The sequence below is a fragment of the Convolutriloba macropyga genome, chromosome 8 (genome assembly GCF_964194025.1).
Source record: "Convolutriloba macropyga chromosome 8, txConMacr16.3, whole genome shotgun sequence".
In the NCBI taxonomy this organism is placed as follows: Eukaryota; Metazoa; Xenacoelomorpha; order Acoela; family Convolutidae; genus Convolutriloba; species Convolutriloba macropyga.
Window position 1 is genome coordinate 63,862,724 of NC_134475.1, and position 17,730 is coordinate 63,880,453.

The 17,730-nt window shown below is 35.8% G+C and overlaps 1 protein-coding gene across 2 annotated transcripts; it reads right to left on the bottom strand.

Moving 5' to 3' along the window:
• Positions 1 to 2,028: 2,028 nt before the first annotated feature.
• On the bottom strand, positions 2,029 to 17,232 carry LOC142344259 (uncharacterized). 2 transcript variants are annotated; one of them, XM_075395825.1, is made up of 4 exons: positions 16,334 to 17,232; positions 11,069 to 11,633; positions 8,188 to 8,214; positions 2,029 to 2,676 (listed from the first exon to the last, which is right to left on the bottom strand). In XM_075395825.1, the coding sequence occupies exons 1-4, from the start codon at positions 16,745 to 16,747 to the stop codon at positions 2,561 to 2,563; spliced, it is 1,122 nt and encodes a 373-aa protein (XP_075251940.1). In that variant the 5' UTR covers positions 16,748 to 17,232; the 3' UTR covers positions 2,029 to 2,560. The 2 variants fall into 2 exon arrangements, with proteins under 2 accessions (XP_075251940.1, XP_075251941.1); XM_075395826.1 differs by lacking the exon at positions 8,188 to 8,214 and having other exon boundaries at positions 16,334 to 17,209.
• Between the last annotated feature and the right edge of the window lie 498 nt (positions 17,233 to 17,730).

Sequence of the window (17,730 nt, forward strand, 5' to 3'; positions counted from 1 at the left end):
CTGATACGATACCAAACATAGCTGGCAGATTGCCAGAAAATAGCCGCAATAGCTCCGTAGATCTGCAGTCTCGAAAAGATAAAATAAACCGACCAAAAATGCTGACATTATATTTTGATTAAGAATCTGTTTAACTTACTGCTGCTTCTATTAGCTGCCCTCAAATAACCTTCAGTTAGAGTGACAAGCACACACTTGGCCTCATCTCTTTGAATTAAAGTTACAAAAGAACAATTTCAGAGTGAGGAAGTCATATTTGAGAGAGAAGTCATGTGTGAACAACCACGCGAATGAACAAAAAAACTCTCCATTAAGAATGAAAAACAATGTCACGCACGCAATTCAGTTGAAATTGCATGAATGAAAGAGCAAAAATCAGATTTGAAATGATTGTGATGCCATATGGTCGCAACAAAAATCTTGACAAAAAAACCAAGAGAAGACCAATAATAGCCTCAGCCATCGCTTTGCGGCTATTAATATATTGATCGTAGTTTATGAGAATATTCAAAACTGAGCAATTAATGTTTTTCTTCTTTACTTCATCATTATTCTCAGTGCTCCTCTTCTCGCGCCTTCACCTGCATTATTTATCAATTAACGTCTGTTGAACCCAATTTGAAATATCAAAAACAGCTGCAACATAACCATTTATTTCGACAATTTTTTGACAATCAAGAATCAACATACTAATCATGCTTGTCATTAGATAAACAAAATAGCGCCATTTGATATACAAGGCTATATAAACTCTTTTTATGATTCACCCCTCAAATTTAACCCTAAATTTAGAACATTGTTCACCCATCCGGTAAATTGTTCTCCATGCCCCGTTAGTGTCCGGTAAAGTTTTGTAAAGTATTTGGCACGATTTAGCGGGATTTAGTCAAGATTTTGGGGATCTTAAAATCTGGTAAAAGCATGCTGGCAGCTTTTTTAAACTCCGAGGCAAAATTTGTGAATGATTGCCCTTAAGTCTGCTAGCTAGCTATAATTTTATTCAATAATTTTTGTTTCCAGCACAAATCTGCTTGGATTTGAGTATTAACGCTTGGTTTGGTTATGCTTAGCATAAAGCTATTTTCAGCTGCCATCATTTCGATAATCGAAACCCCGAAAGCTACCTCAACTGGCAGCAAGACCAATTTCAATCTTGCAGCTTTAGATTGATTGAAAATTTTTAAAACTTTTTAAAAATTAATTTGTTACTACCACGCCCCTACAACTCGGTCAGCTCTATATAACTCTAAAAATAACTCAGAACTCTTTAAATTCGCAGAAATCTGTGGACATTATTGTCCCGAAGCACGTGCTTGGGGAAAGTTAGCAACTCGAATCAGGTTCTGTTAGCCCGACTTAAGATAGCAAAATTGGCAGCAATTCTCTAACACTGGGAGATGCCACGACCCATATTAACGCATGTTTGCTTTTATAATGGCCTATTTACTTTTTTGGTACGAGGTACATAATTACGCAAACTTAAAATGAGAACACAATGAACTACAAAATAGAAGTTAGTTACAATGCAGCTAAATTGAGAGGTGAAGAGATAGACGTTTTGTATTTTTCTACAAACTAAAATTTTAAATAAGCGTCAGACAAGAGAACGCAATCAATGAGAGAATCAATCTAAGCTACATATTAATGACCTTTTGAAAAGCTTCGATTTGGTAAAGGCATATACATATGAGTGTACAGATAGATTCTGATAGAAAATAAGAGCAATTTTTGAGGTTAGGCTTATGCAAAGACATTGCACAGAGTTAGCAACGGTATCAAGAACGTAGGCTCACTCAACGAACGTTAGTTAAAAACTATCACCACATAACCATTGAAACAACCCCAAATATTTCAGTATTTGTAATTTGATCCTAGTTAAGCTCCAGCGGTTATTTGCAAAAATTCATCAAAACCTTCCGACAACTATTACGTTGAGATATTTTTATACAAATTTCTGTAAAATCTTGAAAATCATATAATGAAAAACCTGATTCTGTTTTAGTTCACATTTTTTTAAATAGAATGCTTATCTTGAACTAAATAATCGCCGGAGATAGGCAGTATAGGTATTGTTTTCAGGTATTATTTTCAGAGTATTTAAAAGCAAATGAATCTTCCTACAAATACTTTTTAGGAAAAACTACAAATGAAATATAGGACGCACAATGTTTTCAGTCACATGACGGTACAAAATTACTGATTTCAATCACGCAAATCAGAAACTATGATATTCAAATCGTGTTTTATAGAAAACTACAGCTTTGATAAACAATTATCAAGTCACCCAAGATTACGCAACCCAACACGACCCAAATCAGTTTGGTTATTAAAAATCACTGGTAACGTTACTGCAAAGCACCTATTGTTCTTGATTCCTGACCCGAAGATTTGGCAAAGGTTATTAGCTTATGTTTTGAACAAAAATAAATAGCTTTTGATGACAGGCAATACAATGGCTAACGTCAGATCACCCAGTGTCAGGTAACCAGGTTGATGATCAAGCTTTGGCATTCATAGCTGTGCACCATTTTCGGCTTTAGTTCTTTGGAAAACTTAGAATTTAGCGCGTATTGTTGAAATAGAATCCGAATTCATAGTTCTCGGGAATTGAGTAATCATAGTCGATGGCATCAATTGGTCCTGTAGTCGTCGACTGAGAACCGATCGATCGTAGCCCTAAAAATAGCAATACAGAGAAAAAGTCAAACATAGCTAGCATGTTGCCAGAGAATGGTTTTGTAGACCTAAAATGTCAAAATACCAACAATTTTCTTTAAATTAAGAAGGAAAATTGCAGCTTTTATCAATTGCCCTGATGCCATAACTTGTTGAAAGAATTTATCTGTCTCATGAATTGCTACTAAAATCTGCCCTAAAACTATTTCAATAAAAGTCACATGAAATCGGTTGTCTTAAAACTGCGATTAAAGTAAGCAAAACTGAATTCGAGAGATCGTTAAGTAATGCTTGCCAAAATAATTGAAAAAACTGCTTACCAACTAAAAAATCACTCATTAGAAACAAAAAATTGCGTCACCAAGAAAAGCCAGCGAAAAAATAGCATGATTAAAAACTAAATTTTATGTAATCGTTACAAAACTCTCGACGACGAAAAAAGCAGGACAAGGCTCCAAAAACAATTCAAAGAGAATCCACTCAGAAAGCCAGTTCAAATAGAGAAGACCTTTCCATACCAAGCAATGGGTTTCAAAACAAATTTTTAAAAACTTCACAGAACAGAGGTGAAGACATAACCTACTACCGTCGAAGAATTGCTCTCGAACGATTAGTGGGAGCTCAAATCTATTACAGCCTGCTTCAGTCGAGGAGTAACTAAACTCACCAAGGAGGCTTCAATGACGTCATTAGAGGTTATTATAAGAAACTATAACCACTGAAAAAAGTTAAAAAGTTTTGACGTACTTTTCATTTGAATCATAGTAATTAACTGCTGCCACTTGAGTTCAGCTACTGACAGTTAGAAATGAAAGAAATTTAGATCACGCAAGGCGAACAAGCCAAGGAAGCACAAAACAGACTAACATGTTTACAAAAATTGTTTCAAACTTCGTTCGAGAGCAACTAAAAACTTATCTCACATAAAAGGAACGCAAATTGCGTCAATAACATAAAAACGGCCAAGAAAAAATTTTGCATAAAAACAGAACCGGCAAACTGTCTAACAATGGCCACTTTAGCCAAGCTTGACGCACGGTTAGCAATCGTTGTAATTAACTTTGCTAACCGAATGTATTATAGCTTAATGACAGCTTTTTGGGTCTACCCGTTTCTTTGGATTCCGTTCTTTTGCCCATCATTGTATTCACTATAGGAAATTCAATGAGTAAAAAATTTAAAAAATCCATTCCGTTGAGACTGAGTGAGGTAAATCAGGACTCAAACGAGGAAGGAGTTAGGAAAAAAATTCACGCATCAAAACCACTCCCTTTCAACGTGACCAAAATCCTCGCTTCAAGTTGACTTCAAAAATCGTAAAAATGTGTGAACAGATCTTAAGAAAGCGCCCCAATACAATTCAAGTTCTTTGAGATGCAAAAAAATGACAGTGCCTAAATAATAAACGTAGAGCGGCTGACGGTGGCTATTAAAAACCATTATGTTTACAATATCTGCTTCAAACTTCGTTTCAGTGCAATTAAACAGAAATTTCCATACGGCAGGTCAAAAAATCTCAAAATCTGCTTTCAACACCAAAGTTTGACGGTCAATTGAGCTGAAAAATTACATAGTCTTAAAAACAACCGAAAATGCCGCTTTATTTCATTAAACTGTATTTATCTTGAAATCGAAAAAAATTATCTGAAAATCGAAAGAATCAAAACATAACCAGCAGATTGCCGGAAGAAAGCTGCAATACACCTCAAAATTTATTGGAATTGGGAAATAACAAAGAACGATAGTTATAAACCGTCCATATTTATTTTCTAGAATTCTAAGTGTTCGATGTGGAGCTTTGCTATACGACACCTGAAGGAAAACGCTCTAGGAACAGCGATAGGAGATCTTCAAAATTTAGATCTTGGAAACGAAAATCCAAGAAATCTAATCAAGAAGAATCAAAACTTACATTTGTGGGATCGTTGTGACACTATTATCTTCAAATAGATAAACGTTTTTAAAAGTTTATCTATAATTGGCATGCAGTCAATTTCTGCGTGCGGGCAATCAAGAATTTACCACCCAATTTACATATAAGCTGAATAAAAGAGAGTAGCAAATAACGTCAAGCACAAATACTCAACTGCAGAGCAGTAGAAATCATGGAAATTCAAGAAGTCGAATGGTCGCAAGAATCATAGATAATGAAATAAACAAAGATAGCTGTAAAAATTTCAGAAACGACTTGAACGAAGCTGCCGCACTAACTCTCACTTACAAAAAAAAGCCAGCAAATGAAATGAACACACTTCAATGGCACCATCTTTACAGCCCCCGTTCTCGACCTGTACGCCGGCCTGTATAAAATCAAAGCTTAAAAACTTCGTTTGAGAGCAACTAAATGAGTCGGTCCACACCAACAAAACGTTAAATATCATTTATTATGTAAGATCCACTGCTAGCGGATCGGTAAATCAATTTAAGCGATCTAAGTCATTATTTACCCAGTAAAAGTGATTGCAAAATACGCTTTTGTTTACAAAAGCAAGCTTAACACATACGTAACACTTGATTCAAAAAACTTAAACAAAATGACAATATGATATTAACTTTTGCGCCAAAAATGTGCTAAAAGCCACACCTTTGGATATGAGCCACACCTTATTTCAAGCCCTGTATGCGAAGCAAAGCAAACTGGAGAGCTTAAAATCTACGACAAACGAAGAGCGAAAGGAAAATAACTAGAAAACCAATAATTTGAAAAAAAAAACAATTTTCAAAACAAGCCTCCTTTCACAAAATCTACTAAATCTGACCTAGAAACTGTTTTTTAAGTTCCAGAACTGTATCTGATTCAGATCTAACGGAAAAAACTGCATCTGAATCAAATCTAAAATATCAGTCTCATGTATTTTAAGCATAATATCCACCTGTTTTTACCAAAAATTGGATTCATCACTAAATATACTCAGTTCGCTTTTCAGGGTCTTTTTAAACCTCATACATATACTCAACAGATTGAAACAAAGTGAACAATTCCTTAGAAAAGCAAACCGTTTTAAAACACGACGTGCATTTTAAAATTACTGACCTTCAGGATAGGTAAAAATCTGTCGGTATTCGATAATTAACATGCCCTCAGTAACCTGAACAAAAGAGTTGGAAAAAGTACCAAAATCTAAGGGAAATTAGAGAAAACTAAAAAAGCTAATAAATCCAACCAATATTGCTCCAATCAGTAAGTAAAATCATCACCCCATCCAGCGCTTGTCATCAAAAATAGCATAATGAAAACTTCAACATTCTATAAGCGAAAATTGATACAATAATAGAAAATGGAAGAACATTCTGTTAAAATCGTTCAGTTCTTCTCACATAATTGCTATATTTCTGAATTTGATACAGCCAAAATAGAAAACGAAAAGATACGTACCAAAAAAACATCCTAAAAACCATGAGTACCATCACAAGTTAAAAGTGTAGATTTCAAATCTCTAGGTCTACGATTTGACCTGTTTTTCAAGATCCATTGAAAACATAACCGAGTATCATAAATTGCTAGTGGTAGCTCGAATCTATTGCAGCGATTACATGGGGGGCTGAATTCATTAAGGGGGCTTCAAATGACGTCATTAAAGATTATTATATGCCACTATAACTAACAAAATTTAAAGAGAAAACATAGCCGGCATATTGCCGGAAAATAGCCGCTTGTGGCCTACCATGAATTGAAACAACTAAAGAAAAAAGGTTGACTGATCGACCACCAGCTTTTTAATTGACCACTAGACTTTTTGGGTTAGATTCGGACTGTCATTTTTATGAGACACGTTTGCTCTTAGGGCATATAAGTTTGGCACTACTTAGATGCACACCATTGACCTTTAATTAGTAAATGTTCATAAATTTGAAGTTCTATAAAAGAGTTCAGAAGTCACTTTTTTGTGAGGTAAGTCATTCAATTGACCTAAAAGCAGAAATGACGTCACGAACATAAATTTTAACTGCAAAGCAGTAGAAATCACTGAAATCATTGAAAAAGTCAATTCCAAGAAGTCAGGGTAAGACGAAACAAAAATCTGTTAGACGAAGTAAAAAAAACATAGCAGGACAAGTCCTGACGTACAATTCAAAGAATTTTCATGGACTAAACAGAAAACTAGACCAAGAACGGACTGTAAGTGGATTGGGAAAACCATTTAGAAAAAACCCTATCCCAAAAATTTAAAAAAAACTGTAAAAATCAAAGTGAAATTGCCGCATGTGAACAAAAAAACCACTAGCGAGAAAGCGAATTTTTGTTCAAACACCGTTTTCTCACTCTAATTTATATTTAGAGCGAAAAAATTTCACGCCGCAAAACCACTCGATTTTTCACTCCACTTCCTGTTTCGGCGTGACCAAAATCACTACTCCAATTTGACTCCAAAAATCATGAAAATGTGAACAGATCTTAAAAAAAAGACGGCGCCCCAATACAATTCAAATTCTTTGAATTTTAAAAATAGGAGCGCACTAATAGCCACCTGGAATTGCTGACGCGGCTATTAAACAGTTTACCAATTTTGACGCCCTTGTCATTTAACGTATAGTAGTCAACTGCCGCCACTTGAGTTCAGCTGCTGACACTTGCGAATGAGAGAAATATCAATCACATAAAACGAAATAGTCAAGGGCGCATAAGTCTCTCGAAAAGTCAGAAAAAACCAACGCGTTTACAATAATTGCTTCCAACTTCGTTCAAGAGCAACTAACAACTCATCTCAGACGAAGGGATGTCAAATCGTGCCTAAAACAAAGGCCAAAATCACAAAGCGTCCAACGCAAAAGGAAGTACTAATTTAGCGTACGAACTACGAGCATAATATTAATTTGCAATATTCAGGTGTGCGAGAGAAGGTCATGACATAACTAGGTGAAAAAATAATGCGGAACTCTATAATAGCGATCAATAACAGCGCTTTGGTTTCTTGTCACATTGAACTAAGACATAAGAGTTGTTTTTAAGAACAACTTCCAAGTCCATCAGGTCAGGAAATACCAATAGCCAATTACAGTACCGAAAGACTTGTTCTCGTTCACGCTGTGAAACAAATAGCTGCTCAAAATGTTAAATGCACATCGATTGATCAAAAACTTTTGACAATTTTAAGAGTATTTCGGATGTTGTTTCAGGGAAATTAAACTCTAACAGAACACATTGACAATCATTTTTCCGGCTTTAGGATGCTTTTACCCCATTTCAGACATGTAAGAAAATGAGCATTATTCAAATTGATTTCAGATTTCTGTATTTCGATTGTAAATAGAATGTTCTGCATCAATGCTCTTAAATTATATTCTATAACGCAGTTTCGACAATGAATAGACTTACTTGGTGCTAATTTTAACGTCGCACCGCCTAAAATGCTAACTGCCGGTTATAATTCAAAACGCCCTGATTTCAGTTCCTGGTGCGCTTTACACAGCGTACACAAAATGAGCTTGTTCAATAATGGTAGTTTACCACACAATGATACACCACAATGACAAACATTGACATACTGTGAAAACTGACACATGTACAACCTGGGACTGTAATCAGCCATTTCCAAGCTAAAAAGGAACAACGGTTTATTCAACAGTTAAACTGCCAAAAAAACATTGACTCAAACTAGCTCAGTATGATCATGAAAAAAAACTACGAAAACATGAAATCAGAAAAAACTCAAACGACCGGCGAGCGGTTGGCTTCGTCAGTAGCTAGCCACGGCTTAGTGAAGCTAGCTTTAGAGCGGGCGTGAGATGCACCGGGGCGCGGGTGTGATGGAGATTGGGGGCAACGGTGGGAGGGGGTCTTTGACTGCACGAGGCCCTTACGGCTTAAACGACGTGCAGGGGTGGGGATTGGGGGGGTGAAGAAGAGAGGGGGATTGATGTGTGTGTTTGTGTATGTGGGGGGGGGGGGGCTCAACCTCTAAAACTGCTGCCCTTCACACCATAATTATAATCTTCAAAACAGTTTCTGTGAATCGCATACTTGGAGACTAGTGAGCAGAAAGACTCTAAGAGAACTTAATGCTCGCAGGGCGCTACCTGTTTATCCCGTTTTTGAGGACGAAAAGTCAAATGGGTCAGACGAAACATCGGTCAAGAGAAAAATCGCATTAAAAACGACCGACAGGACTAAAATAATTGCCAAAAACTTCGTTTGAGGGCAATTAAAAATTTTGCTAATCACAGTTTGACACCGATTACTTATTTTCACCAAAAATATAAAAACGTCAGTTTCCTAACCTGACATGGCTTTGTCTTAGCAGCTTCGGTGAATGGTCCCCTTGAAGACTAGTAGGGCTCTAACAGCTGCTCAGTGGCTGAATGCCCTCCCAGCTTTACCTGTTTATCCTGTTATTGAGGAAGAAAAGTTAAATGGTTCAAACTCAAAACCCTAAGAACCGCCCTTGACACAATGAGGATACATCTCCAAAACAGTTTCTGTGAATCGCATACTTGGAGACTAGTGAGCTGAAAGGCTCTAGAAGAACTTGATGCCCACTGGGCGCTACCTGTTATCCCGTTTTTGAAGACGGAAAGTCCAATGGGTCAAAGGAAAAATCGGTCAAGGAAACAATCACATCAAAAGACCACAGGACTAAAATAATTGTTAAAAAATTTTTTTAGAGCAATTAAGTTTAATATGGCAAGAACATGGTTTTCGTGTATTCACTATATAACTTACTAATGGAACAAAATTACGCCCATGGAAGATGAGGGTACCAATAAAATTAAGCCTATGAGGGTACCAGTGTTAGGGTCTAAAGTTAAAGTAAAGAGAAAGAGAGAGTAAAGTGATAGAGAATGAGAGAGCTAATTTATCCTCGCTAGCAAAGTATAAATTCAGAATAACTTAATTCAAAACATTTAATTAAATTATATTAAAAATATTAAATCAAAACAACAAAATTTTCAATAGAATATCACAATCAGCAAAGTTTCAATAGAATATCACAACACGCAACGAGGTCATTCGACCTACTTCACAGCGTGCCCAGAAAGATACAACATAGACGATTAACTTAATTTAAAAAATTGAACTTAAGAGAATTTCAAAAAAATCTTGAATTAAAACAAAGGTGTAAAATTGGATTCATCTCAGTTTTCGAAGAAGTGAAGAATATCCTTACAAAATGTTATCAGGTATAGAATCCTTGATAACCATTTCCACGAGAACCATTTCCACACACTACCTCCGAGTCTGTTTTTAGAAAGCTTCGTAAGGTCCCATCTACACGATTGAGACCTTTCTTTTGGCAAATGAAAGCAAAACTTTAGTTGAGACGCTGAAAAAATTGCTGTATGAGAACCTGCTGCAAATAAAATCAATACACCTCTCTATAAACTTAACGAAGAACAAGATTCTACAACTCCATGTTAGGACTGAAAAAATGCGTAAAACAGATTAGGATATACATTAATAGCCTCTTTGCCTTTAAAACGCTCACAATTCCAAACCAAGGGATCAAAATTTCTCGTTTCTATTTAAATTAAATTTTGCAAAAACCGTTATCTGGTTGATTAATTTGTCACTTTCATTGATGCCATGATTCTCATCACACCCTAAGTTTCCGAACTTTATAAACAATAATTAAACTAATTTTCTGGAAGTTTTGTATGAAATAATCCTGTTTGCGTCTGGAGATACTTCCAAATTGGACTTCAATTTTAGTACTTTTTTAAATCTTTGTATCGAAATTTGTTTATTCGACATTACGTATATTTGCATACAAGCTCGAAATTTCTTCACATGTGGTCTGAATAAAATGTTTTCGCTGTCATGGCCACTTGTTTGAAATAATTTTTTTCAAAAATGGGAAAAAGGTGAAGTTTTTTAAGAACAGGTGAAAGACCTACTGAGTGTCCAAAAACGGTTACGAACTGATGCAAACATAACCGACCAAAGTCAGACAAATTGATCTGAGTGACCGGCTTTGTTGCCGCTGGCTGACATGGATGGCTACGACACGACATGGTAACAGAAAATTGAGGTGTGCAGAAAAGGGTAAGTGGCTGCAAGGCAAGTGGCAGAAAGGAGAAACTCCATAGCTTACGATTGCTTTTATTGGTATCAAACTTCACTTCGGAATGACAGCAATTAAGATCACACAAAATTAAAAAGTCAAGCGTAAAAAATGTCCTTTGAAAGGGAAGAATGTTCTAGAACAAAAGCGCAAAAACGGTCCTAAAAAATGTCACTTGAAAAGGATGAGTGTTCTAGAACAAAAGCGCAAAAACGGTCGTAAAAATGTCAGTTGAAAAGGATGAGTGTTCTAGAACAAAAGCGCAAAAACGGTCGTAAAAAACGTCAGTTGAAAGGCAAGAATGTTCTAGAACAAAAGCGCAAAACCGGTGAAGCAAAAATTTTGCATGAAGAAAGACGAACACGTTAAAATAAAAATAGCAAAACACTAACCAGGACTGAAGACACCATCGCGAACTGTCGAAATTTCTGCATCCGAGTCACATCTTAGTGCCACTCCCAGATGACGGTGAATGTCCATACCAGAGGACCACTTGGCAGAAATGCAGTCATGCTTAATGTCAAATATATCGTTGGTTTCCAGGGTCCTGTGACTCTCCTGTTTCCGTTTCTTAATCATTCCTCGAACCATCGAACCAACCTCCTTAATATCTGAAGTCCTCTTGAAGCAAACCGTGGCAGCGAAAAGCAAGGCTGCGCCGAATATCAAAAGCGCTGTCACCGCGATAATAAGATAGATTGAGAGAGAAGGCTCTTCAGGAGTTTTGGTAATTCGGCTTTCCGATACACACGATTCGGAAACTTCGCCGGAAAAATTCTCAAAGCCTTCTAAATCAACTGTCGGGTTCGGGTATAACAGAGGCTCGAAGCAATTTCCTTTTTCAGAGATACCACGTTCGGGCATAGAGCAAACTGTCAACCCCAAACTTCGATTGAGCCAAACACGAGGTCTAACCTCGCCCATAATTTGAAACATTTCAGTCAACGGAACATTCACCTAAGTGGAGAAAATAAGTCCCAACAGTTATGATATTAAAAACCTAGACACGATAGAAAAATTTTGCAAACAAGGTAGCAAAAACTCCAATTCTAATGATTAAAAAATAACTCACGTATATACGCGAATTTTTGAACCCTTAGTATTTCTTCCTTGATATTTTTCCGGTATTCAGCTCTCAAATTAAAACTAAACGACCAAACCTACTCATTGATATTTTGAGGGAGCGGACAAACGGTCGGCCCACTGGATGAATTCGGATAACTTCGGAATCATAAAAATCGAATACGTAGATATTGGTTCAAAAAATCTACATACAATGGGGGTGATCAAGTCGACTTTGTAAAATTTTAAGCAATAAAGAAAAATGAGGCCAAACCGAGTGCGCCAAAATATAATAAATTTTCAAAACGAATGAAAGCGTATCATTACGGTAACATATATGAGTTGACACAGAACGGGCAGCTGTCGGGCTTATCCTAAGTAGAAACTATATTACAACAACATAAGTAGAAACTACAAATGCATTTTTGCTATTTTTCCTCGGAAGTGTTGATACTAATGTTGAACCAGTTTAAGTTTAAAAGTTTTTCAAATAACTGTTTTTGCATTTTCACCTCGGAAAGATAAAAAATAATATTTGAACCGTGCGCACTTCAGATAATATTTTCGCAAACACAACCGAAACACGAAATTTTTTTTATTAACTGTCGAAAGAAACTCATTTTCACAAAATATTCGACGTTTTTGAAAAGGATGGTAAAAAATCATTTTTTATGTTCTAAATTGCTTTGCTAAGATGCCACCAATAAGAGCAGTGATTTGATGTAATATTTAGTGAATACATTTATAATATCAAAAAGTTCCCCATTGTTCATTTTATAATATTTTTTTGAATAACTGACCACGAAACGCTTTGTCAGGAAGTTGCTCAAATACTAGAAAACTCGACCAACTTTTACTACCTTAATTTTGTTTCTATTCCACTAGTCCATGGTTCAATCAGAAAATTGTCTTCCTAGCCTTATGATTGCTGTTATTGCAAAATTTCAAATTTTAAAACATAAACCGACAAATGTCGGAAGAATTGCTCTTGAACGATAGGCGAGGCAATTTAATTCATGGTCTTTAGTATAGATCAATTTTTCTTTATGGGTGCAAAAACTTTGCCCCCACCGGGATTCGAACCACTGACCTCTCGCTCCATGCCCACCCGCACTAACCTCTGCGCTACTAGTTACTTAGTTTTGCTATGCTGCAACCGATATTATATTAGCAACTTCGTATAACTAGAGATCACTCAAAAATGATGAACAAAAGCGTGAAAAAGTCACTTGAGAAGTCAAAGAATGTTTTAGAAGAAAAGCGCAAAATTGTCAATCGAAAAATTTGCATAAAAAAAGACACTCACGTTTACAATAATTGCTATGAACTGCGTTCAAGAGCAATTGAACAGCATTTTTATGGTGACGATTAATTGGAATTAGCAGTGTTGGTAGCGGGTTCCCTTTCAAAATGACGCAATAATTTTTCGGAGGAAAAAATCGTTTTTCATGTTTTTGCGCCAGACGAGTGAGGTGACTAACTTTCTGATCCGAAAACCGTGTTTTCCAAATACTTTTAATCAAAAAGAATTTTAGTCCTTGACTTTTACGAAGATTTTTTTCAAAAAACAACTTGTGTGCGATCTGAAGAGTAATACCAAGAGGGAAACGTTGGAAATTTGATCGATATTATTTTGCTTCTTATCCTTAATCATACGACATGACCAAAAAAACTCCGGCCATCCTTTATAAATGAGCGAATTTAATATTTTTAATGACCGAAAAAAAAACGCGATCATATCGCCAATAAAAACTTCACTTCAGATTGTTTCGTGGCCCTCAAAAAAGTCTATGATTAAAATTAAACCAAGTTTCCGGTTCTGATTAATCAGGGATGAAAATTTCCTTTGATTCAACATTGATGCAAAATTCTCTGGCAGTTTACACACGCAAAAAACAACTTCTATGTTTAAATAAGTACACACTGCAGACTGCCAGGAAACAGCCGCCATTGATTCGCAAACCCGATTAAGATTGAAAGAACGGAAAAAACGGCAACTTGATTTTTGTAATTATTTCGGTGTAATTTTGTAATTGGACATACTGCAGCTTCTTAAGACAGGGCCATTATAAATACCAAAAAGCATGAAGTGGCGGGCATATAAAATCGGGCTTTATGGGTTCATTGCCTTCGTTTCGTTTTCGATACTGATCTCTTGATTCCAGATTATTCTACTGAGCAAAAGCACCTTGAGCAGAAAGAGAACAGTGAAACTAGCTGAGAGAAGATTAACACATTCCACGCAAAACGTTGAACAACTAAACAACATAATCCGCTAAACGCAGTCGGGGGGGAGCCTAAATGTGATTAAGAAGTTCAATTGTGGGCTTCAAATAACTACATTAGAGGTTAACATACACTATTAAGAAAAAAAATGGCAGCAGTTTCGGCGCACTTTTCATTTGACTTTTAGTATTATATTGCCGCCAATTGAATTCAGCTGCTTGAAATTATGATTGGGAGAGAAATTTAGATCACGCGAAACGCAAAAATTCAAGGGCTTAAAAGTCACTCGAAAAGTCAAAATTGTCAAGCAAAAATTTTGCATAAAAAAGACACACGTTTACAATAATTGCTATGAACTTCGTTCAAGCGCAATTAAACAACACGGGCACAAGAATTCCGGAAAACGACTCAAAGATCTCGACTTTCAAAAAAAACTAGCATTTGACAAAACTATCATCTAAAAAACCAACTGACAAAAACTAGAAAAGGCGATCTGAGTTCAAGTAACAAATAGCCAAAAATTTAAAAGTAAAAAGATAAGATTTTAAATAAAATTAGAGATCATACAACAACGGTAGCTTTTCTGGCGTGCGATTGTAAAATATTAATTGAGTACACCATAATGTGGAAGCATTATTAGATGCTAAAACTTTTCCAGTACTGAGGACATTAAGAAAAAACGCAAAAAAAACTAAACAATTTCCTTTCAAACATCCTCAAAATTTTCAAAATCCTCACAACACTTTTCATCCTTCTCACGTTTTAATCAAAAGGCCGAAGTTCAAAAAACCGCTTTAAGAAGCCGCACGTAAACAAAAAAGTTTTGATCGCACAGACAGAACTTATTTACTCCCAAATTTTTCTGTTTTTGTCTTGAAAACAGAGTTATGAACAAAATGAGCACTCTTTCAGTTGTCGCCAATTTTGTTCAACACGCAAATCAATCCAAATTTGGAAACTTACTTTGTATTCTTAATGCTTAAACAAAAGTAAAAAAAACATTAAAATTTTCCAAAAGGTTTGAAATATGAAATCATCACTAAAAATTAAAAATTATTTATGTGAACGTCCTCATAATCCGTCATAAACAATGTCATAAGTTACAAAATAATAATCACTCAGGCCACAAAAAAAACAATTGATTAATCTCTTAACATGAGTCCATAATCAAGAGAATTCCCATTTAAAAGCAAATGATAAAATTGAAAAGAACGCAGAATAGGTCAAGAGAACCGTTTTGGAGGTTCTCCATTAATCGTAGTTTTAACTTAACAATATCGACGGTGGACAAAAACTGTGTTACGGTCCGGTTTACGACTACAGGATCAACAGTTTTCAGCTAGTAAACTGACAAAAGCGAAAGCCTTTAAAGAAACCTTTTGCCCAATTTTCGAGAATTATATTATTGGTGTACAGAAACAAAACAGGCGAGAGAGAGAGAGAGACTTAATTCTCAAAAAGAGAAAAGCTTTTCTCAAGGCTTTTAAAAAAATTTCCTTTCATTTAATTAACAATTTTAAAGTTTTACCAGCAACTTTCTGTTAAAAGCAACAGACCGGTATATTTTAAGTCTGAGAAAAACAAATGCAAAAACTTTACCAACAAGAAAAACACAAATTGGCAAAAGCTTTCTAGAAATTTTTGGTGAATTCCAAACCAAAACTGACTATCTAAAAATTTTCTATCAAAAGCAATATTGGCCATCTTCCTAAAGCTATCATTTGCAATCCAAAATGTTAAATTGATTGAGAACTGTAACGGACCTGAAAAAAATCAATTTGTCAAAAATGCACGCAGCTACTAAAACTAATTCAGCTTATAGGTATGAGGAGGATGGAGCAGTAATTCAGAAGTTACCTTAAAGTTTTAAACCCTCTTTATTGTTGTTTAAACTATTAAACCCTATTTATTGTTGTTAAGAGGGTTTACAACAACGATTACACGGATGTAATCTTGAAATGCAGTTCCGGAAGAATGAAGACTATGCCTTTCAGTCTCAAAAATTTCATCATAAAATTTAATAGTCTCCTTTGATATTTCTTAAAATACGCTGAAGAAAACGGGGATCTATTCTGTCCCCCCCCCCCCCCCCCCCAGCTTAGTGGGCATAAATCTTTTATGACCCCCAGGCGCAGGTGCTAATTATTTCTTACATAGTAACGTGCTATATAACATCATACAATTTGAAACTGGGGGTCATAAAAAACACTGGGGGGGGGGGGGACAGAATAGATCCAAAAACCGTTGTTCAATCAAAAAAAACTATTATGAAAGATGAAAAATATTCTTTACCCGAGTAGCAGACTCGAGCAACATCGCCCTTTGAAGAATTAATTTACATGGTAGTAATTCAAATTTAAAAATCTAACCTTTATTGGTTTGTCGTTAGCACCTAAATTGTCAAAGTTGACGTAAAGTCTGTATCTTAGCTTGTTAGATCTTCGGCCTGTAATTCTATCTTCCTCCATGTTAATTTGAATAAAGTATCCAGTCAACCATTGAGGCTCATCAGGCTGAGTTATTACAAACGCAATTCCGTCCACATTTTCTTCATTCGTCGACACATTAAAACTGTTTGTGTAGCGAAAAGCCTCCACTAAGTGAGGTTCCATTGGAATCGCATGATTCTTGTCCCGGTCTCTGAGATGATTTCTTCTCTCCAAAGAACATTGCACGCATCCATAATTTAGGCTTTTAAAGTCACAATACGATGAATTCCATTGCACAGAGAAGCACGGATGGACAAAGGCAATTACAAAACAACAGATCACACAGAAGCGCATATTCGCTTTACACTGGCGTTCAATATTCTAAAACGCCTCAATTATATCTGAAAAGACATTAAAGTAGCAGAGAAGAAAGATCTCTGTGATAAATGCCCCGATTTTTCAAGAAAATTAGTTTGGAATAGTAAAGGAGTTGAATGTGAATAATGTGGAAATTGGTTTCATGCAAAGTGCCAGAAAATAAGCAATGAAGAAAACAAAATAAAGGGGGATGTTGTATGGTTATGTAATCACTGCAACAAAGTACTCATGACAGAACTCAAGTTAGAGGTTTTTTGCGCGATATGTTGACGATATTGTATGTACTACGAAAGCAACCAGCGGATAATTGCTCAAAAAAGTTAACGCATTGCATAAAAATCTTAAGTAATAATCTCAGTTTACATTTGAAAATGTAGATGCAAGCGACGAACTGGCTTTTCTTGACATCAATATGTGGTACCAAAGGAAAATAAAAATTCATGCAAATGGTACCGCAAGCCTACCGATGCCTCTACAATTCTAAGCTTTCGTAGTTGAGTCACATTGCCACATAAAAATTTTTAGTACACGGCATTGTGTATAGGATTTGCCGTTGCATGAGTAATTGGAAAGTTTTGACGAGGCACATTAAACAAACCAGGAATTAAATAGTTCAGGATTCAGTACGCTGAAAGTTGGATCGCAAAAATTTTAAACAAAACTCGTTGTAGGAAAACTAAGCCTCAATTACTGAGAAAAAACATATACCATTGCAGAAAAATAGACGAGACGCAATCCTCTTTTATAACGCAACACATACCCAATTTAAGAGTGCGATTGAAACAAAAACAAGAAAAGATATCTCGGTTAAATTTTATTCTTACGAATAAGAAAATGATAACCTCCTTGCCTTCGCTTGAGTCGAGTTTCGATAAAAATCAAAAATCTCAAGGGTTCATGAAAATAATTGTAGATGTGAATCCACCTATGTCGGTCAAACTTGCAGTCACGTTACAACG